The 23,158-nt window shown below is 38.0% G+C and overlaps 1 protein-coding gene across 2 annotated transcripts in view; it reads right to left on the bottom strand.

Annotated features, from left to right (window-relative positions):
* Positions 1-23,158, bottom strand: part of CABCOCO1 (ciliary associated calcium binding coiled-coil 1) — a 114,535-nt gene that overhangs the window by 8,754 nt on the left and 82,623 nt on the right. Inside the window, exons 6-8 of one of the 2 annotated variants that reach the window (XM_062214682.1) lie at positions 16,008-16,130; positions 15,475-15,615; positions 10,586-11,085 (exon numbers count right to left, since the gene is read on the bottom strand). In XM_062214682.1, the coding sequence (XP_062070666.1) occupies positions 11,011-11,085; positions 15,475-15,615; positions 16,008-16,130 (339 nt within the window). In that variant the 3' untranslated portion in view covers positions 10,586-11,010. Of the gene's footprint in view, positions 1-10,585; positions 11,086-15,474; positions 15,616-16,007; positions 16,131-23,158 lie in introns of those variants that run through there. The other variant, XM_062214683.1, reaches the window with a different exon arrangement.

Below are 23,158 nucleotides of genomic sequence, written 5' to 3'. Positions count from 1 at the left end.
TGTTACTTTCAAATTTTTACCCTCCTCATGTCATATACACTGAGAAAGGAGGAGGTGTTGTCTAGTCTTGAGCAATGCCCTTAAAGGAGCACATTCACTTTGGCCCATCTTCCAGTGACTGGTACTTAAGCACATGGTCACATCTAACTGCAAAGGGACCTGGGAAATGGAATCCAACAGTGTGCTTTGGAAGAACGGGACAATGGATTTTGATGGACAGCTTCCAACACACATGTAGTGTAATAGCAAGAGCCCTGGGCTGCTAAAAGTCCCTATCTTGGCTAGACTCTTCTCCAGTCTTCTCTCCCAACCACAATTAGAGTCATCTTTGCAAGTGAAAGCATGCTTGTCCTTACCATCTGCCTCCAAATCTCTGCTTGGAATCTTTCAGTTTCTTTTCACTGTATGTAAGACAAAGGCAAAAATCCATTTGACCTACAAGGCTGTGCACCATCTAATCTTTACTTACCAATGAATCCTCAATTTTTGAAAACGCTTTTTCTCATTTACAAGGCTTCAGCCACACCAGCCTCCTATCACATCTGTGTTCTATTTCCACAGGGATTCTGCACTTGCTCTTTCCTTTGTCTGAAAACTCCCTTCTTCCCTCTTTGCCTAATTAGTGCCTGCAAATCCTTGACGAATGATTCTTCTAGTGAAAGCCTTTGTTGAGTTGGTCAGTTTCCTCTATGTAAGCTCCCATTGCAGGGTACACCTATTTTTTATAGCATCTAATAGAGTTATTAAAAAAAAATGTGTGACTGTGGTTGATTAAAATCCATCTTTCCCACTAGTCCATAAATTCCATGAGAGCAATTGCTCTGTTTTCGTAGATGTATTCCTGGCACAGTTTCTGACATACAGAAGACAATTAGGGGAAAATATCATTGACTATGAGCAAGTTTGAATGGATGAATGAAGATCTGGATTCTATCACAAAGTCTTTTCATTTTTCTTGGCATCAGTTTTTTTGGTCATGAGAGAGTTGAACTAAGATGATGTTTAGGTCTTTTAGCACCACAGTCCGATGGTCCTACTATTTTACAATTTAATCTTACAGGTCATGACTTTTGTTTACTCACTCAGTTATGATTCTTAAGCAGGTATAACAAATAATGGTAAAATGGAGTGTGGGCACTTTTTATTCTTTCATTCTGGATCTTCAAACATTACTAATTCACTGTAAATGTTATCCGGATTCATAAAGTCCAATAACAATAAAAAAGAAGAGAGTAAACAGTTAATGAAAAATAGTAATGTCAATTATGATATTGAAATATATGAGGAAAGAAAATCCAAAATCTTTGCTGGACACTGTTAAGAGCTTAACTCCTGTGTGGGGTTAAAAGATCAGTGTCCCCAATTTGAAAATTTGACATCTAACTTGCTACAAAATCCAAAGCTTCTTGAATCTCACAAGTAGGAAGTGACAACACAGAAAATTCCAAACTTGACCTCATGTGGCTTGTTTCAGTCAAAATGCCAGCACACTAGAGATACCGTATAAAACTACCTTTAGGTGTATGAGTAAGGTGTGTGAAATCTAAATGAATTTTGTTTGTAGACATGGGTCCCATTCCAATATATCTTATTATGTATGTACAAATATTCCAAAATCTGAAAAATCCCACAGCCTTGAAGCACTTCTGGTCCTAAGGATTTTGGATAAGGATAATAAACATGTACTATGGTACTTTTATTTTCTATTTATTTTCATTGAATTTAGACCTTGGTTTTATGAAGGTCACTGATGGTGTATTAGTATAACATTGTCAGTATAAGAACAGGGATTATTTTTTCCTCCTTTTGATATTTTTTTAAAACTTTTTAAAGTTTACATGAAGGGAAAAAATTTCATGTATTTCATATATAAAGTTTTAAGAGCATAATGATACTTCCTACTCTACCTCCTTCCCTCATTCCCCTTTCCTTCTTATTTTTTTTTTAACAAAGATGTATTTTATTTATTGGAAATACAGAATTACAGAGAGAGAAAGAAAGGGAATGAGGGAGGGAGGGAGGAAGAGAGGAAGGGAGGGAGGTACAGGGAGAGAGAGAGAGAGAGAAGTCTTCCATCTGCTGGTTCACTCTCCAGATGGTAGCAATGGCTAGGGCTGGGCCAGACCGAAGCCAGGATCCAGGAGCTTCTTCTGAGTCTCCCAGCTTGGGCCAATTTCTGCTGCTTTCCCAGGCACATTAGCAGGGAGCTAGATTGGAAGTGGAGCAGCCGGGACTCGAACTGGTGCGCATATGAGATGCTGGCACTGCATGTGGTGGCTTTATCTACTATGCCACAGCGCTGGCCCCTCTTTTAATTTTTACAATGACATACTTTCAATTTTCTTTTTAATTGCAAGGTTTAACCTCCACTAAATAAAGAATTCAACAAATAGTAAGTAGAAAACCTACTGTTCCTCAAGAGTACAGACAAGGGTTATAAAAAAATGAAATTTCAAAATGTTGATTTTGTTCACATACATTAAATTTTTTGTACTTTGTATATTAGTTATTACAGATTAATATTTGATAAATGTAATATTCAGTTCATTTTAGATTTGTTTTTGGTGATAGGGTAACAGGTGATATGATTATTACGAAGCCTCTGGAAAGCATTCATTCATTGTGCTTTCTATGATATATAAGGCTAGGAATAATCCTTTACAAAAGTCGTACATGGCTCCCGAGGAGATTCCTCTCATTGTGTGAGATTGGGGTCATTCTATAAATGGTTGATCTCTTTATTCAAGATTAACTGATGGATTGTATCATGATTTCATGTTGCAGAGTCAGGTGCTAAAATAAATCAATCTACTCTGCTTTTATGAAGTATGAACAGTTTTAGAAAGTTTTACGTCCGGGGCTGGTGCTGTGGCATGGTGGGTAAAGCCACTGCCTGCTGTGCCCGCATCCCACATGGGCGCTGGTTCGAGTTCTGGCTACTCCACTTCTGATCCAGCTCTCTGTTAATGCACCTGGGAAGGCAGTGGAAGATGGCCCAAGTCCTTGGACCCCTGTACTCACATGGGAGACCCAGAAGAAGCTCCTGGCTCCTGGCTTTGGATCAGCACCACTCTAGCTGTTGCGGTCATTTGGGGAGTGAACCAGTAGATGGAACATCTCTCTCTCTCTCTGCTTCTCTGTAACTTTACCTTTAACATACGTAAATAAATCTTTAAAAAGAGAGAGAGGGGGGAAAAAAAACACACTAACTTTTAAGAATAATAAATAATAAGAAAGAAAGTTTCACATCCTTTGATGGAATTGAGAGAGGTCTAGAGGCCCAAGGCTGGTGAAGTTTATAATTATATCTCTCTCTCTCTCTCTCTCTCTCTCTCTTTTAAAGATTTATTTATTTATTTATTTGAAAGGCAGAGTCACAGAGAGGCAGAGGCAGAGAGAGAGAGAGAAAGGTCTTCCATCCCCTCGTTCACTCCCCAAATGGCCTCAATGGCTGGAGCTGCGAGAGCAGAGAGCTCAATTGGAAGTGGAGCAGGTAGGACTTGAACCAGAGCCCATATGGGATGCTGGCACTGCATGTGGCAGTCGTACCCACTATGTCACAGCGCTGGTCCCATAATTACCTCTTTAAAATGAGCTTTGCTATCACTTTCTCCTTCTTTATGAGCATTTTCTCCCTCTAGTTTGCAAAAGACTATATCTCATTTTTTATGGCCCATTTAGAAAGGGATAGAAAGGGATGTCATCCCATTAATGGCAAATCTGACAGTGGGCATCTGTCCTTGTAATTAACGTTGTTTTGTTTAACCATGATTTTAAAAAATTAATAGACAATTTTTAGACCAGTTTCAGATTTATAGACAATTTGAGGAGATACTACAGAGAATTTCCAAATATTGTTTCCGTATCCCCAGAGTTACCCCTATTATTACCAATTATTAGTTCTATCACTGCTCGTACATTGGTATGGTACATTTGGTCTGGTTAATGAACCAATATTGAATTTTTTTTATTAATTAAAATTTACTGTTTATTCATAGCATTTAGATTTCTATCTTCTATTAAAGAATACCATCCAGAATACTGTATTATACTTAATTGTCCTAGCTCCTAAAGTACCTCTTGGGGGTGATAATTTCTCACACTTCCCCTATTTTTGATGACCTTGGCAGTTTTGAGGAAGATTGGTCAGGTATATTGCAGCATTTCCCCCTGCTGGAATTGCCTTATGTTTCCCTAGACTGCAATTGTTGGCATTGGGGAGGAAAATCACAGAGGTAAAGCACCTTTTCCATACTCACATGATTTATGACATTGATGTCATCGCCTGGATGAAGTGGTGTTGGTCAGGTTCCTTAATTGTAACATTACTCCCCTTCCCCTGCCTTTCCATACTATGTATAGTCCACACATGAGTGGGAGCTATGCTTCCTCCCTTGGAGTGAAGATCAACAATTAAGTGGAATTCTCCTGCAGTGGAGATTTGGATCAGGATTTTTTTCCCCCAATTTGTTCAAGGGACAGGAAATGAGAGAGAGAGAGAGAGAGAGAGAGAGAGAGAGAGAGAGAACTTGTTCACTCCTCAGAATCCTACAATGGCTAGAATGGGGCTAAGCCAAGTTGGGAGCCAGGAACTCAACCCATGTCTTCTACATAAATACTAGGAACTAAACTTCTTGAGCTATTACTTGTTACTTCCCAGGATGTACATTAACAAGAAGCTGGAATCAGAGCAGAGCTGGGAATCAAACCCAGGCACTCCTCCAGTATGGGATGTGGGCATCTTAACCGCTAAGCCAAACATTCGCCTCTAGTATTCTCTTAAGTAGGTGGGATTATTTGGGTTTGGGAATTCCTCTGATAAGCATTTTGTGCCGTAATTCTGCATGTTCTCTTGAAAAAGTCAGGTAATGTGGCCTTGCCAGTGTGGTGGAGCAGGAAGAGCTGTGGGTTGAAAATCAGGGGTCTGTAATGGCATTCCAGCCTGATCACTAACCAGGAGGGTGACCCTGGGAATGCTCCTCTTCCCTTGAAGCCACCTGAAGTGGTCAAAAGTTCTCCTTGGCAATATAACACAGAGCCCACTTGACCAGTTGTCCTCCCTGCCTGGAATCCATATTTCTCAGCATTGCCCATGGTTGGCTTCATGGCTGACTCCCTGTTGGATTCTGGTCCAGCTCAAAAGTCACCCCCTTCAAGAAGTTCTGAGAGCACCCCAGGTAACGTGGCTGCCCCATCCCTGAACCTTTTGTTCCACAATTTTGTATGATTCATTCTTATCATTGCTATCTGAAATCTTCCTATTTATTGACTTGTTGATAATCTGCCTCTAGGTAATGAAAATGATTCATTCTAGGCAACCAAGAATTTTATCTTTCTTATCTCATCTTAGTAACTAGAAAGTACCCAGAATAAATCAGAAGCTAGACAAAAAAGAAGAAACAAATGCCATTGTACTTGGAGTGAGCATTACAGACATCTCACTGAATATTCTTTGATTTTAAAGATTAAATAACCAAAAGAAAATTCTTTAGCATCACTGACAAGTAAAATATGATAAATTGATCTTCTAAACTACTTGTACTTCCATGAAAAGGGAAGGGATTTTTGATATTCTATCTCTGTTTTGGAATTTGTGAATTCTAATTTGATGGGATTATTTTAGTTCAGACCCATTTAGCTTAGAAAATTTAAATTAATAGGTATTTTGGCTGTTATGAGGGGTGTCTTGACTTCTTTTACTTAATAAATAATGTCCAGGAAATAATGACTTTGATGTCCAAAGGAGGGAGGTCTTCATGAGACTGAAATTTGAGATGTCAGAGAATTTCTCCTCTACAATTGTTGGGGAAAGGAGCACATTTATTCTCTGGGGGAACTGAAGCATAATGAAATGCAATCTAAGAACATGCAAACTTATTATCTACCAGGATGGTTGAATGGTTCCAATCAAATGGAGGCTGGAAATAGGGCTTTATATTTGGATTTTAGAAAAATGACCCCACATTTATATTTAGGTGCAACAGTGCCTGCAAATACCTGAAGTGGTGGCAGTATGTGGCTTGTTCATAACACAATGAATATATTTACTATTTGAAACTTATCAGGTGGGCTAGGAAAAGTGTTTCCCAAATTATTCCTGGAAATAAGAGAGACACATTTTCCTATGAATGCAATGGGAAAACTGGATCTTTGTCTAGGTGATAGTTGGGTATTTTTTTAAAACTAGTTGGGGAATGTTTTTGCCATGGAGACTATTTACAGTAGGTGGACCCTGTGACTTTAAAACAGTCCATTTACCCCCTTTATTTCTTCAACTCTTGGAAATCGCTAGAAGTGATACTCTAGTACCATCAGTGGCAGGAAACTCTTTATGAGAATGTTCTATTTTCTAGAAGTCTTGGTATCAAGAGATGATATTTTTAAAGACACTAATCTGATATTTCTTTCAACTTAAAACTTGTCAACAATTTCCTATTGTTTCTAGGTCAAGAATAAAAACTTTAATGTGGGTAACCCTGTGAGAGCTCTGGTTCTGGTCAATTGTTTGGTCTCCTCTGTGTCCCAGGTACTTTGCACAGGTTTCCCTTTCTGCCTGACACTTGACTTCCTTCACCTCCCTTTGCCTGGTAAAGTTCTATGTCAACTCTCAGATTCCAGCCCAAATGGAAATATGTGTAGGAAGTTTCATGACCTTTCAAACGAGATCAGGCTCCTTTGTTCTACAGTCTCTTAGTTCTCTGGAATGCGTCCTCATCACAGTCAGTATTAATTCCCACTCCCCATAAGATTATTAGGGCAGAGAACAAGTCTGTCTGCCTCACCACTAGATGCCCAGGCATATTACGGGGACTCAATGAATATAAAATATGTGAGTGAGTGAGTGGACGCAGATGGGATACACACTCCATTTTTTGCATAAATCTTCTACTTCATGTGCTGGTGAATTAAGAAATTTTCTTCCCTTATTGTAACTAATTAGGGAAAATATCAGCTTTCTCTTTATTTCATGTCAACTATGAAATGGCTAGATGAACATAAAGATATGTGGGCTTTTAAAAAAGTTATTTATGAGACAGAGAGAGAGAGAGAGAGAGAGAGAGAGAGAGAGGGTTCCCATCCATTGGTTCACACTCCAGATACCTGCAATGTCTGGGGCTAGGCCAGACCAAAGTCAGCAACTGGAAACTCAACCATGTCTCCCATGTGGGTGGTGAGGACCCAGCTACATGACCCAGCACTGCTGTCTTGCTGGATCTACATTGCAGGAATTTAGATCAGGTGCAGGAATCAACTCAGGTAAGTACCATGGGACACAGGTGACTTAACCCCTAGGCTAAACATGTACTCCAAGTGTGTGGATTTTGTGATCATACCACTTATTGGCCGTATAATCATGAGAAAATTGCTTAAAATATTTCTTCATTCCAGTTACAACATCTTAAAAATACGTCAGACCTGGGTTTGAAGCACTGATCCTCCAATGATTTATAACTCGATTTAAGTTAATAATCTGCCTAAGCTTCAAAGGATCTATAACCATAGAATAAGGCTAATCATCTCTCTCTCTCTCTCTCTCTCTCTCTCTCTCATCAATATCTCTTATGATTATTGGGAGGATTAAATAAATAAACATGAAATATATATGTATTTGCTTATCAACATATGAGAAAGTGCTCAACCCATGTGAGTACTTTTTTTACCCATGAAGAGTAAAAGTAAATTATAACAATGACATGACATGACTTTCTATCAGGACAGAAAAGATAATAAATTGGCTAATGCCTGCTGTTGATAGCTATGTAGAGAAATAGGCATTCTCTACACTGTTGGTAGGCGTACAAAATGATAAAATGTCTTTGATAATGTCTATCAAAATTGGAAATGCACATGCAATTTGACCTAGAAGTTCCCTCTCTGAAATTTGTTTTAAAGGGTTTTTTTTTTTTAAATTTAAAAAGGTTTTTCAAATTTATTTGAAAGGCAGGGTGATACACATACACACAAACGGGGTGGAAGAGAGAGAAATTATCTTCTACTCACTGGTTCCCTTCCCAAAGGCTTCCAGTAGCTGAGGATAGGCCAGGTTATAATCAGGAACCCATAACTCCATCTAGGTCTCCCACAGGTGGCTGAGACCCAAGTACCTGGACTATTATCTGCTGCCTCCCAAAGTACACATAAATAGGAACCTGAATCAGAAGTGCAGTTGGGAGGAGACCGCAGGCTCTCTGGTGTGGTATGTGGACATCCCAAGTGGTGTTTTTTTTTTTTTTTTAAAGATTTATTTATTTATTTATTTGAAAAGCAGTTAGAGAGCAGGAGGAGGACGAGGAGGAGGAGTGAGAGAGAGAGAGAGAGATTGATATTCCATTTGCTGGTTCTCTCCCGAAATGGTCAGAATGGCTGGGCCTGGGCCAGGCCAAAGCCGGAAGCCTGGAGCTTCTTCTGTGTCTCCCACACGGGTGCGGGGGCCCAAGCACCTGGGCCATCCTCTGCTGCTTTCCCAGGTGCTTTAGCAGGGAGCTGGGTTGGAAGTGGAACAGCCAGGACAGAACTCGTACCCATATGGGATGCTGGTGCTGTAGGCAGTGGCTTTACCCACTACACCACAACGCCAGGCCCCCAAGTGGCAGTTTAACCCACTACACCACAAATACTCACTTGTGTCTCTAGAATGTTATCCTATAAGTATAATTATACATATTTCCAAAGATACAACAAGATGGCCATGCAACATTGTGGTAACAAAGCACTGGAAACAAAACGTTCTTTAAAAAATCATGGAACTGATAAAATGAAAATAGTGATACAGAATTAACTCCCAGATATAAGAAATGCTTCAGGAAAAAAGCAATGCAAAGAGAAGTACAAATTGTGTAAACAAGAAGAAACCTCATTTATAGAAAATACAATTGTTTAAGTGGGTTAAAAAAATTTTAAAACTTCCCTAAATTTTACTGAAAGCTGCGGTTGCCTCTGGTGAGAATGAGAGTACCAGGGTGCGATCTATTTTTCACGTCTATACTTCATTCTTTTTTCATTTAAATAAAATTGTCATCTTCTATACATCAGACTCAATCTAAAAGAACACAATTGTAGATTACAATTTGTAGCTGCTGTTGCCTCGATTGCTCCACCGGCCCCAGCTTCTTTTGTTGGATTGTAAGGTTGGGTTGTCACAGTTGCTCCAACATGAAAGATACAGGGCAGCAGGTGGTTACCTTGGGAGGACTTCCACAGGGTGGGAGCACCCAGCGATCCATAGACGCCCAGAGAGAGAGACAGAGCAAGTAGACTGAACAACTGGACAAAGGGCATTAGGAATGGACAGTGGCATTTTGTGCATCCCAAGAGGTAAACAGAAACCAAGTCTTATAACCAAAGTCCTCATCAGGAACTGAGTGAATTGTCAGAACTACCTTGAAAGTAATTATTATCTCCACGTAATAGATGAGCAGACAGAGGTTGAGTAGCCTCACTAGCCAATGGTCACACACCAGCCAATGGTGAAGACAGTGTCAGGCCCCAGGACCTTCTGTACAGAGGCCATACCTTTCGGTGTGTTTATAGAATGTCTCTTTGTGGGGTGCAGGAATCCCTGTGATATTTTTGATTCACTTTTAGATTCCTGATATCTTTGTTCAAAAACACACTCCTCATTAGAAATGGACGTCCACTCTCTGCCAATGACAGCAACTGATGCTGTGTTTGGTGAGTTCTAGAAGCACATTTTATTGCCTGCTTGCTTCCCCTCCCCCACCCCATTTCATTGTTTTCCATGGAGAACAGACCATCCGAGGGAATCCAGCCTTGGAAGCCCTCCTAGTGATCTCTATAGTCACCAGTGTGTTTTCATTCTGGAGTGGCTGCTCAGCAAAGAAAACACATCTCCCAGCCTTCCGGCCTTAGAACTGTGTGAGCAACAAACATGGTTTTACTTTAGGGGAGACTCTGACTTTGTTGGAAAAATATCGTATGCTTGTCAGGTCTATCACTGCCCCAGATGAATATGTTTTGGGCAGTGTAAAGGTTATAACGCATATTCAGGCAATTGCCACTCAGGTGCAAAAACTGCCCACCCTGGAGAAGTCTTGAGGGAAGCTCCTTCTCTTAGCAATGCTCTGCTTCCTTTCTAGAATACTCTGAGAATGTTGGAAAGAGCTTTAGGGAGTGATTAATTAATTTGTCCAACCAGGGACAATCAGTTGGCAAATGGATTTTTTCTTTTGAAATTGTGTTTTAATAAAGGTATTTAAAGGCTTCAGATATTTTCAATCATTCCACTGCAGTATAATGGTTAATTTCAGCAGCTCTGTGAGCTTGATTTGTAGTTAAGATTTTTTACAATCTATATATAGGCTGGTCTTTAATAAACATTTATACTTTGCTTCTTTTTATATAGGTCATGTATTCTCCTGGGAGAGTAACAAGATTAGAAATAACAAATACAGTACAGAATAAATTAAAATGCTTCAAACTGCATTATATAATTTCAGAAAACTGGTTTCACACTGAAACATTTAAATAAGACAACCAAATGATTTTAGTTAAAATAAAGTAGCATATGCATTTGAATTGCTATTGTTTAGCAAATTTATCCTTAGCAAGGCAGTACTGGTATCTATCTTGTTACAGTGCTCCAGTAACTCCAAAGTTCATTTGCATCTGTCTGGATAAAATTATTATTTTTTGTTATTTCTGGTTATTTAAAAAGTTGGCTTCTTTTACACTGAAGATGAATAGTGTTTATTAGTCAAAATGTCAAGGGACTATCATAAAAATAATTATATTATTTTGTTTAGTTCTCTGAACTCTTGTATACAAAATGTTCTTATTACATTTGGTGCAGTAAATTCAGAGACTGTTATGGGACAGGAGATAGCAAAATTGGGGCCAATACTTTTCTAATTACTTAGGATAGTAAAAAGCGGGGCTTGGTTTTTCTTTCACAGCTAAATGAAGGAGATAGGCTGCTTTAGAGAGTCTATTATGCTGGATGGTGGTGTTTGTTTCTGTGAAGTTTAGCACCACTCTGCTCGCACTGAGTCCTCAGGCCTTTTTCAGTTTTTCTATTCGTGCATTAAAGGCCTCTTCCTGTATTTGCAGCTTTTCGTTTATCTCGCTCTGTGAAGACAATCATAAAGAAGTGGTGATGACGGAGCTATCTTTTGCTGCACATTGTCTTTGTGGTTTTGACATACTATAGTGCCTAAAGACAGACATTACCCCGCACACACCTTCCTGTTTTGCAGACATAGCTGTGTTTTAGCCTGTAGTGATGTGATAACACTTTATCATATTTTTCTGCACATTCCCAATGTATAGCATGTCTACTATGAACAGGAAGTGGTATTTGGACAGCCATTTTTCACATAGCCTTGTGTTGGAAGATAGGATAATTTATCTGTATTTTCAGACAGACTTTACCAATAAGCACCGAATCAGAATAACTGCTTTGGGCTCAGTTATTGCGGTGTTGTTGGTCCCTCCACCCCTTCGCGGTGGATGTTTTTGTCTCCTGTGTAATACATTCTAAATGGGATCCTGGAAAGCTGCTGTTGTGAAATACCAACACAAATAATCTCCCAATTAGAACAATTCTCATAATTAAGAGTATTCATCATACATTATGACTCTTGGAGTGATGCCACTTTGTCGTATATTTTTGGTAGAAAAAAGTAAGCTATTACCGACAGGTTTTACTGATTGCTGTGGCTGTGAGAGCATTTAGCCTCTGGCAACAATGTTCTGTGAACTAACATTGCTACCTGCACAGTTCCAGAAATGCTTTCGTATTATCTGAACCTTAGTAGCTCTGGAAATGTCTATCCTTTGTCATGATGGACAATAAAATTATGTACAGAGAAATCAGCAGTTGTCCATGAGGCAAAACCTGGTTTTGTTGGTATTTTTAGGGGATGTTAAAACACACCTACGGGAGCCAGCACTGTGGCATAGCCGGTAAAGCTTGTTAAACTTTTTATTTGGTGCAGGATTAAGCTTTTTTACTGTGATGTAATTTTAAAATGTTATCTCAAAAAATAAAAAAAAAGTCAGGGTGGGAGGGAGAAGGACAGAAGGACGGAGGAAGGGGACATCATTATGTTCTTAGAGCTGTATCTACAAATTACATTTATTCTGTTAAAGACTAATTAAAATTAAAATAAAAAAAAATTTTAAAAAAGAAAAAAAAAATTTGCTTATTTGAAAGGCAGAGAGAAAGAGATCTTTCAACTGCTATACCCGAATGGCTACAACCACTAGGGCTGGGTCAGGCCAAAGCCAGGAGCCAGGAATGCCATCTGGGTCTCCCACATGGGTGGCAGGAACCCAAGTACCTGGGCCAGCATCTGCTGCCTTCCCAGATGCATGGGCAGGGAACTGTACTTGAAGCACAGCAGCTGCTAAGGGATGCCGGCATTGCAGGCGGAGGCTTACCCACTGCACCGCAATGCCAGCCTCAAGACAGAATTTACTGAAACAAGTGTGGACCTTGGGGATGAGGTTCATGAAAGTAAGTTGAACCTGGCAGTGGAGTACTGACAGAGATGAGTGACATTTCAGATCTCTAGAGCTGAGTGATCGGTACTTGTGGAACAAATGGCAGGGACTGGATCAAAAGATGCCATTGGTCAAGAGCAGACTGTCATTAGTCTGTCGCATTTACTTGTTTTACTCAGAACGCTGTTGAAAATACAAGCGATCCCACCACCGCTAGGGCTGGGACAGATTCTATTTCCTTTAGGAAAGAATGGAGAACCTGTGGTCAACCTCTTGTTGACCACTACACCTTGAGGTGATCTCTCTCTGCTTTTCTAACCTGGAAAATTCAGACAGGCCTAAAAACACCTAATGTTGCAAGATGGCAAACTTCCCTCAAAGTTTTCACATTATTTTACCCTATTGCTTAGACAGGGCCACCAGCCAACATTTCATGCAAGTCTTTAATGTTAGCATTCATATTTCTCTGAAATGTAACTTTTTAAATATATTAAAGTTTGCTCTACTGGGCATAATTTTTATTATACAACTCAGGGCCAAAATAATTTCATTTTGAATGTATCTTTAAAATTAAAATACCTAAAGTATATATATGCTTAAAATGTTTGCACAATTCAGTGTAATTTTAATTAACACCTCAGAGCCAAGATAATTTCATTCTTAATAAATCTCTAAAACTATAAAGTTAGTCAATGGGAAAATAAGTGGATTAATATAAAAAATTTAAGGATTCACACTACATTTTCAGAAATTTCTCTATTACATAAGATGAAAGACATCTGTAATGGTGCTAGAAAAGGAGCTCTGAAAAAATTATACTTGAGACATGAATTCTTTACCACCTTTTCCTGTAAAAATCGTAATAACAGTATGACTTTTAATAAAGATGAAAAAAAATTTAAACCATCGTACAAATAATAACTCATTAACTGTTCCTGCAGCAGGGCACTGTATTCAGAAGGCATTCATACACTGACCGTTGATGTGCAGCTACCTTTGAAAAGGATGTGGCCATTTGTAGAGCCAGGAACACTGAGAGGAAGGCTTGGAAGTAGAAAATAACTTACCCATCTAAAACAGGAGGAGAGATTTAGGGAAGCAGAGAGTAATTACCCAAATTGGAATTCGACCAAGACACAAGGGTAAACACTGAAAAAGTGCCACCCCATGGGAGTATTAAAATCCCAAGTAGTCTGGTTGTGATATTGGACATTAAGTGGTTTTAGTGGATAGCTCTGGAATTAGAACTAGAACCCAATCCATAATTCCCATTCAGGGCCTTTCATCGGTTGCCCACCTTGGAAGTCCTGGACACATGACTTAGTCTTTCTATGCCCATTTTTCAATTTTTCCACGGAGGTGCCTGCCTAACTCACATGGAGTTTACTGAGATTATTGAGAAGAAAGTACACAAGCAGGTTTGCTATCATAAGACACTGCAGATCCAATGAAAACTTCACTTAAAAATATCAGTAATTTGGCTCAGATTGATGACCACAAGTCCACTTGAAAATGATTGTGGCACCTAAAGGATCTCCATCCCTTTCCTCTGGTCCAAGTTCTCTCTGTGCCTAATTAAATTTAGGTGAGCAAGCTATGAATTTCCCGGATGGCTTCAGGCCAATGGGAAGATAATGTACACATAGAACAATCACATTCCTTTTGTTACAGAGTACAAGTACAAATGCTACTAACTCAAATGTTTAAAAAAATTTCAGTGAATTGTTAAAAACATACTGTTCACTACATGGAACATGGCCTTAAAAATGTTTCCAATTTTTTGGGGGGCCTACAAACAATTCTATTACTGTCTAGCAGTTCCTCAGTAATCATTTCAGAGCTCAGATTGCAAAAGAGCCGAGGGCCATGATTATACATAAACTATATTTAGATGAAATGTTATCAAATCTGAAAAGGAGATATGTTCTGAAGTCAGCCTAATTCAACTGCACTGTGTCCTTCCACACAGTAACTAGTTATTACATTCATGGAGTTGTTAACAATAAAGCTTTGTGTAAAACGTGTTCTTCCACTATTTCTAGTAAACACTAAACACCCCTCATTAAGCTGAGGACTTTGGCTGATTCTGTTGGCACCAAATCGTTAAATGTTCATGTAAATAGTGCAATAACATTTGATGATTAAACAAGCAGCAAGGTGGGCTTATGCCAAGCTAATCTTTTGCTCTTTCTAAATTCGTTGTTAAAACAGTATGCTTTTTATATGTAGTCTTGTGTTCAGATAACAACTGAATCTTCCTTTCAGCCGAAGTAATATTGTTATATGCACTATGTTGTCCCTTTGAGTTATGTTCACTTTCATAGGAAATTGCAAAATTATTTAAAATATGGACTCATTTAATCCTTCAGACTAGTGAATTTTGTGAATTTGTATAAGTCTTTGTGTTGAGATGGAACTAGCAGTTTGGTTGTTTTTTGGACAGAATTAGAAAAAAGTGAGCATCGAGCTGCGCCGCCTGATCAGTCTGTGGTGGCTGCTACAGAGAAGGCAGTTGCCATCACTGTTTTCAGGCAAGTCATTGGTGTACATTTTTCAGCTATTAGTGATATGGGGAAAAGGAAGAAACTATTCCAGCGGGAGTTCAGAGACTTGAAAGCCTTTCCTTAGAAATGTGATGAGAAAATTTTGTTAAGAATTATGGCTCGATCTACAGTGTTTACTGTGTAGAAACGTACTCCAATTACTTCTGCATGAGCAATGTTTACAGTGTGACAAAGTATGAAGTGTTTACCATGTAATTTTTTTGGGTTTTGTTGTTGAAAGGTTTTGCAAACTGACAACACACCACACTGGATCCTGTTGGCAAATCTCTTTTGTGATCTTATTGAATGTCCGATGACTCAACTGAGAATTATGTGCAAATGTTAACTTGAACTCCATCATGAGCGTCACTCTTGCTGGCAGAGTGTAGACAGTGCTTACAGACATTAAATTCAAGGCTGGCTAATCAACAGATCATAAAGTAAGTGAGTAACTATCAACACTGAGTACCTGGATGCTGATTAAAACGTCATCTGTGACTTGACCCAACGCTGATTTCACATCTTCAATGGTGAAACCGACCAAAAGATCCGTGTCTGAAGTGGCAGTTTCCAGCTGGGAATCCTCAGGGCCTTGTTCTTGAGGCAAAACCTAGAATACAGAAAATAAACAAAGCTCACGTGACTTCTGAAGCACTTAACTGATTTCTCAGTAGCCTCAAATTTCTGTTGGATACTTGGTACCGGAAATTATGTCAACCTGGAGGGAGACTTTCAATTCCCACTACCTTACATTTCTATTGCCCATGAGGGATAGGACAGAACAAGTCACGTTGCCTATGCAGTGCCTACTTTTGGGAAAGTGTAGGTGGCGATTAGGGAGGTTGGGGTGGAAGAGAAGAAAATTGCTGAACCATCATCAGCTGGCCCATCTTTGAATCAACACTAAAAGATATATTTATAGTTGTTTGGGAAATATTGGAGGCAAAGATATAGAGAATATAATGTTGAGGGGGGTGAGTGAAAAGAAAAAGGGAGACGTACCTTAGTTTCTGTTTCCAGCGCTGGAGGTGGCTCTATGAATGTTGAGTAGATGTCATATGAGATTCCTTCTTCCAGAGGATCTGGGAAAGGGTGACCTACAGGCTTGACAACCTCTATTACTTGCTGGTGGGGAAGAGAACAGCTGCATTATGACACAGCTTTCCATAGGAAACCACACTTTCAGTCCGTTTCCTTGTGTAAATACCATAGTTCCAAGTCTGTTCTCTCAAGTGCCATCTCTTCTGAATTCCAATGCTATTGCCCTCTTAGCTCCCTAGTGCTTTATGAGCTCCACAGTTCTCACTGTCTTATTCCCTTTCTAAACTCAGTGGTTTATGATTTAGTTTTGCACTGACTTGGTCTTTAATTATTTCATGCACCAGTATTCCCTTCCTCCTGTGTATAAGCTACCTGTAGGTAGACAACTGCAAGTTTTAGGTCCCCAAGTGTATCTCACCCAGCTCTGGCAGAGGGTTAGGTGCTTCTTACACTCATTAACAGCTTGGTGATGATAAGTACTACTGGGAAGTATGTAGCTGTTTTATTTATTTAGTTATTTATTGGGTGGAAGGTGGCAATAGTGAAGTGGCCATCAAAAACTTGGTTATGAGGATATTAAACATTAAATTAAGTAAAGCCATAAGACAGGAGATCTGAGAAAAGAACTTGTCCTCCCACCCAAAAAAAGTAGAGGCCATGGCAAGAGTTCACTTTGAGCATTTAATGATTCTTTATCAAGAGTGTGCTAATCAGAGGAAGGATGCTAGTCAACACTGGAGACGGAAAAGGAGAGTCAAAGAAGCCAAGTCTGGCAGTGCCCTTCCCACCATGACCTGAGAGAGAGAAAAGGGAGATGAGGGTACTAGTGACATTAAACATCCAACTAATTTAATTAGTTCTTCTTATTCTAATTCTATGTTTAACAAGCAAGATTTTTTTTTATCATAATTTGATTTCCCGTCTCAATTGATCTGTAAAGACATGCTCACTCTGGTTTTCATGCCTGTAACATTCCTCACTTAAATCAGTAAATTGTTCCAGTTGTATAGTAAATTTGCATGACTTTGCTATTATGGCCTTAAGATGAAACCACTGACTCTAATGCTGACAAAGTCAGAATCTAAGTCTCTGAGCATGTATAAGTTTGAAAATAGAACTCTGTAAGTACATAAATTCACCAAATAATTCTCATCCTGTGAAGCCTCAAAAAAGTCATGAAATAACCATACAATCATTTCTCACTTCTTCACTATATTTCAAATAAGCTTACATGTCATATTTCATCATTGAAATATTAACATTTTTGATCTATACAGATTTGGGGATATACTATATGCTCAATTATTTATTGGTCTCATAAATGTATATATATTTTGGACTGAATTAATATTATTGAGGTCAACTTGGTTTGATAGGAAGTTGCTGCTTAGTACTAATAAACATAAGCAGTGTAGTATCTTCATGTTATAGACAAGGAAATTTGATAACCAAGAAGTTAAGTGATTGGCCTGAGGTCAAATAATTACTTAGTGGCGGAGGAGGGAGTTACATCCTGGTACACTGACTTCCTGGCCTTTGCAGTTTTCAGTAAACTGCAATCCATCATCAAGTTGCTGTTCTTGGAAATTATTGATATTGTTAAGTACTTACTTTTTAGGTGACATCATTCCAGATTATTTATCTTAAGTCAACTACATGTTAATCAAAATAGAACGCTGAGAAAACATATCAAAACAGTTCTTTCCTTTTATCACCTTCACAAACCATTGCTTTTTCCCTTAGTAGGGAATGCAAGCATTTTCATCATCCTATGGAATTATGTGTACATTTTCCCACCATCCTTGGTTTTCATCCTCCTTCAATTGCGATTTGTTCAACTAAGATAGGGAAAGGGGTTGGCTAAACATATGAGGGCACTTTGAAAAGTTCATGGACAAATAGAATTGAGTTTGGGGTGGGTATTTGGTGTAGCCACTAAAATGCCAGTTGGGATGCCCGCCTCTGATAGCAAAGTGCCTCAGTGTGAATCCTGGCTCTGCTCCCAATTCCTGCTTCTTGTTCACAAGTATCCAGGGAGGCAGCAGTGATGGCTCACGTATTTGGAACCCTGTCACCATGTGGGAGACCTGGATTGAGTTCCTGGCTCCTGAGCATTTGAAGCATGAACCAGGGGATGAAACTCTGTCTTAATCTGTCTCTCAAAAAAATCTGAGTTTGTTTTGGTGCAAAAATAATTTTGAAATCCATGCACAGTTTTTTTTCATGATATTCATTTTTCATATATTATGAATATTTTTGCCCCCCAAAATAGTTTTGCATCAAAGTAAAGTCATACTTTTAATTCAATCTCCATGAACTTTTTGAGGTACCCTCATGTTTTATTGTCCTCTGAAACATTATAAGTAAAATAAATAAGCTGTACAGGTAGTCAGGGACAAGGGGAGATGACAGGGTATTTACTTGTATAAATTTGTATACTTTTACATAGAGAGGTACAGACATTAATAAAGGATGAGAAACAAAGTTAGGGGCAGGGGTAAGAATGAGTGGGACACAGAGAGAATAAAACACAGTGGGAGTGGAGTTCATTGAATTTACTGCAAACACTGTGAAAGCAAGTATGAGCTAATCTGAAAGGTAAAAGTATTTTCTTCAAAGGAAGCAGACTTTTATCTTGTCTGCTGTCAGCAGATTTGTCTTCCTGCTCTGCTTTTCCATACACAGGCTTGCTAATTTGCCCTTACCTCCTCCTTGCAGAAGTTCTTAAAGAGAGCCTCTCCATTCTGGTAGGAGCAGATTCTACCATCTGATCCTGTGTGCTCTTTTCCCCATTGGATTTTATGCTTAAATGCAAGAAGAAATTTGTGCTCCAGTCACTCATTTCATCCCTCACACCCCTGTGTTCCAGATTTCATAAAACAGCTCTTTTGAATTACTTTCAAACTACCGGTTTCCTGGTCTTTGGCACTTTTTTGTGTGTGTATGCATATGTGTGTGTGTGTGTACTGGACACACACTTGGAAACTTGGAACTCTCTCCCTCTCTATCATCATTCCTTTGGTAGGAAGCTCCCATTTAGCCCAAGAAAGCTCTGAGCAAGAACTGGACTTTTCCTTCCTTTGATTTTTATGTGTAGCTCATAGAACTATTACTTTATTTTAATTTATTTAATTTGATTTAATGAGTGCACAAAAACCAGGAGTGAGAATTTATTTTCTTCAGGGTGCTTTGGATTCTCTTAATGAAGCAAACTATAACTATAGTTTTCTCTTTCATGAAGAACTACATGTGTCTGTGTAAGGGAGATACTGTAAGGGACAGCGATGGCCCAATTTCCCAGGAGAGTGAATACAAAGCCTTTCATTAATAAGATGGTATGCGGCAACATATAGTTTGAAAGACACATAGTGCCCAGAAACATCACAGTGATTTTTCCCCATTAAAAATGATAGCCTTTTAAAGAAGCAAGTTGGAGGAAAATTAGAATCAATAATTGTGGTGAGAGAGCAGAGCCAGCAAATGTGTTTAAATGAAACCGTCTGATGCAATACTTTCTTTTAAAAAAATACAATTAGACCTTTGTATTTTTTTTTAACAAAACCTCATGTTTTACAACATCACTGGCTCTGTAATAAAATCTATTTAAAACAGAGAGACATGGTCAGCTTTATTAAGTTAGATTTTCTGAAGGAACGCTATAATTTCCTCAAGTCTACGAATAGTTGAAGCAAATTAAATAAAGCTAGTTTTATAACTATTTTTATACATTCCTGTAGAATTGTAATTGTCTCATTTTTTTTTCCTCAAAAGTCTAATATGTTACCTCTTAAATCTAGAAAAATAAAAACAGAAAACGGATCAAGTATATTTATTAAAAAAGAAAAACCCTCCTATTTGGTGCCCTGATTTAGCAACCCCCTTTCTTATAGAGGAACATAGCACCCATAATCTTCAGATCAGGAAACAAAGGGAAGGACTTTAAGTGACTTGCCTGAGGCCTAATGCTGAGATTAAAAATCAGGAGTTTCTGATTATACACATACATCCATTTGGCAAAATGATTGGTTTTGCTTGACTTTCAAATACCCCCTAAATATTACTTTGAATGTAAAGTAATAAACGTGTTTCTCTTGCCATTTTTGAATGCTTGCACACACAAATGGATATAATAAAAACAACCATGTTGTTCCATGTAAATGCCATTTATATTTTTTCTGATAATGAGCAGATCATTTGAACCTAGGTGAGTACATTAAAAGCTCTAATAAAGAAGAGAATAGATTTCTAAACAGAATAATGGACTGTTAAGTGAACATACAATAAATAAAATCTACAGATGTGGTTGCTAGAAAATTAGTTTTGCATAACTTACCAATATATATTTCCCCCAGATGTTATCTGTTACATGAAAATTAAGTTAGTTATATTGTTCATTATGTGCACATTGCATTAGTGTTATTCAAGATGGTTTATAATCTGAGTTTTAGTTGAATTGTGTTATGGTATTTGCAGAATATCAAGTAAATGACTTTTTGGCATAATTTAATACACATAAGTACAAAATTTCATTGTCAAACATTATGTAGCTTAAAAAAATCCAAGATCTTTACTTACAAGTTAAGTGAAATCACTAGACATATTTAAAAATTTCCATATTCAATATTAAATGGACAACTGCCATGGGAAGAAATGCTGAGAATTTTGACTTCTCTTGGAACGAAGCACAAGGTCAATTTGGGTCTCAGAGCATGCTTACAGGAATTAGAATCTGCCTGCAGATCTTACTGTGTCCGGGAAGTAGTACAGAGATTTTTATCTCAAAATTGTATGACTTCTTGCTTTCTTTTTCTACTTTATGTGTTATCATTATCAATAGTATTAACTCAGACTTCTTGTTTTCTTTAGTTATTTACACTTCAAGGAAAGTGTAGATGATTTGTGTGTAGTGTTCACACGAATAAAGTGTATTACTGAAGTAGCATTTATGAAACGATTAAAATATATCATTACATTACTCACAATATCAAAAATACCATTGAGATTAGAACTTTTCACTACTTTGAGTGGCAGAAACCAAGATAAATCTGTTCAACCCTTTTTGAGCCACAGGCACACAGACAAAAAAACGGGTGTGCTTTAAAAAGACATTTGTTTGGAATTGTCAGATGATGACTTCATATGTAAATCAGAACTTACTAAAAAATGTCACAAAAAGCAAACTTTCTTCACTTTTAACTGAGGAAAACAGTCACAAAAAATTCTGTAATGTTTTAACTACTTTCCCCCCTTGAATAAAGGCATTGCTTATTTGCAAGTCTAATTAAGAAATACTTGTGTGGTTCTAGAAATTTTTAACAAAAAATTGTAAACCACTGCCCACAATAATCTGCAAATCAAGTAACAACATACGAATGCCACCTGTAAAATGCAATAAACTCTGATAATGTCAGACTGAGGCCATAAATTTAAAATGAAAAGAAAGGAAACTCAAAAGCTAAGATTATCAGAGAAACTAATTAATCCGTTTCTAAAGTATTTTTCTTTTGTGTTAGGGCCATTACCAACTCCTTAATAAATCCTGTAAATGTCGAATATCAATTTTTCTGTAAGAGTCCTCCTCCCCCTTTGCATTTCTGACTTGGAAATAAATTTGCAAATGCAGCACATTAATTTTCTTTCCTATGCTTAATATGCAGTATTTACATTTTGAAAAGGTTCAAAATGTTGCCAGGCTTCTGCAGGGTATGAATAGACATCTAATAGCAATTTCTATTTTTATCCACAGCACACTAGTACTTTGAACATTTATAACTTAATAGAGCTTCGAGACCATCAGATCCACACATGCTAATCACCTAAACAGTGAAAGGTAACACAGTACAACAAGTTAGGACAGGAAATGAAGACTATCCATTCCAGATGAGGCTGCAAGGAGGAATTCAAGTTGGCAGGCCACAGAAAACCAATTTGCAATCTGGCTAGGACACTCTAGTTAACACCTTTCGCCCATTTTTGTTTATATATCTTGATGTGATCTTGTTTAACTTGGGCTTCAAATAGTAATTTTTAAAAAGTTAGATAATTAAAGAAACTGAGTCCAGGGCATTGTAGATATCTTTCGTATTTCTGAGTATACTTTTTTGCTTAAGGCCAATACTACATTTGAAAAGAAATGTGAGTATTTCTATCTTAATGACCTCAGACAATAAAATGCTCTAATGAATCTAAAAAGGAGCACCTTCTTGGAGCGTAAATGCAATTTAAAAGGAAAAGATGTTTTGATCTGGCTCTGGTGCAAACATTTCCTGAGGGATAGAACAGTTCTTTAGATACCCAGATATTTTCTAAAGATGCAATAATCTGGAAGATAGATCACTGAATTAGAGGCTTTAGACTTGGCTCCATTCCTAATTGTGTGATGCTAAGAAAATCCCTAGGCCTCAGTTTATTTATCTGCAAAAGGAGAATCAAGATAATTGCTACCTGGCTACTTCCCTGAATAGTTTCAAGCACAAATTAGATAATGTGGATAAAAACGCTGGGAATTCTTCAAAGGGAAGGTATCATTAAACCTCAAGGTGCATTATTATTATTTATAATTACTGTTATTATTGAAAGGATTATCCTTCCAACACCATCGTTGAAAGACAGATTGGAGTCGCCATATTGAGGACATTGGTCCGTGCTATTTCTATATGTAATTGTTAGCATTGCTCAAGCAGCCCAATTAACACAGAATTTGTTAAAGAGGACCTGCCATCACCCTGTTTCCACAGAGTGACAGTCTTTAAAATATCAAACATATATCCAGTGCCATCTAATTTGAAGAGTTCCTTAGACCAAATTCCTTCTCTTTTGAGATCCGGATAGCATGACATAATTAGTAGTCACTGGGCATGGTCAGGACCAAGGCAAATCACCTATTCAGAAAAGGACAGTGCTTACACTTAACTTTCTAAATCAGGAAATTGGCCTCTCCCTGTCCCTTGCCCAGTTTATCACTGTTTGTTTTTCAGCATCAAATGTGACCTGTGGTTGCCCGTATTACATTCATTTTAAAAAGAGTCTCTTTAATATATTTTGTCAAAGGTAAAGTGTCAGGGCATACAGGGCAAACCTTCAACATGTCTTTCTTGTGAAAACGAAATCTG

This window comes from Lepus europaeus, chromosome 17 (genome assembly GCF_033115175.1).
Source record: "Lepus europaeus isolate LE1 chromosome 17, mLepTim1.pri, whole genome shotgun sequence".
Lineage (NCBI taxonomy): Eukaryota > Metazoa > Chordata > Mammalia > Lagomorpha > Leporidae > Lepus > Lepus europaeus.
The sequence above is the reverse complement of the archived record's forward strand: the minus strand, read 5'-3'. Positions and strand labels throughout refer to the sequence as shown.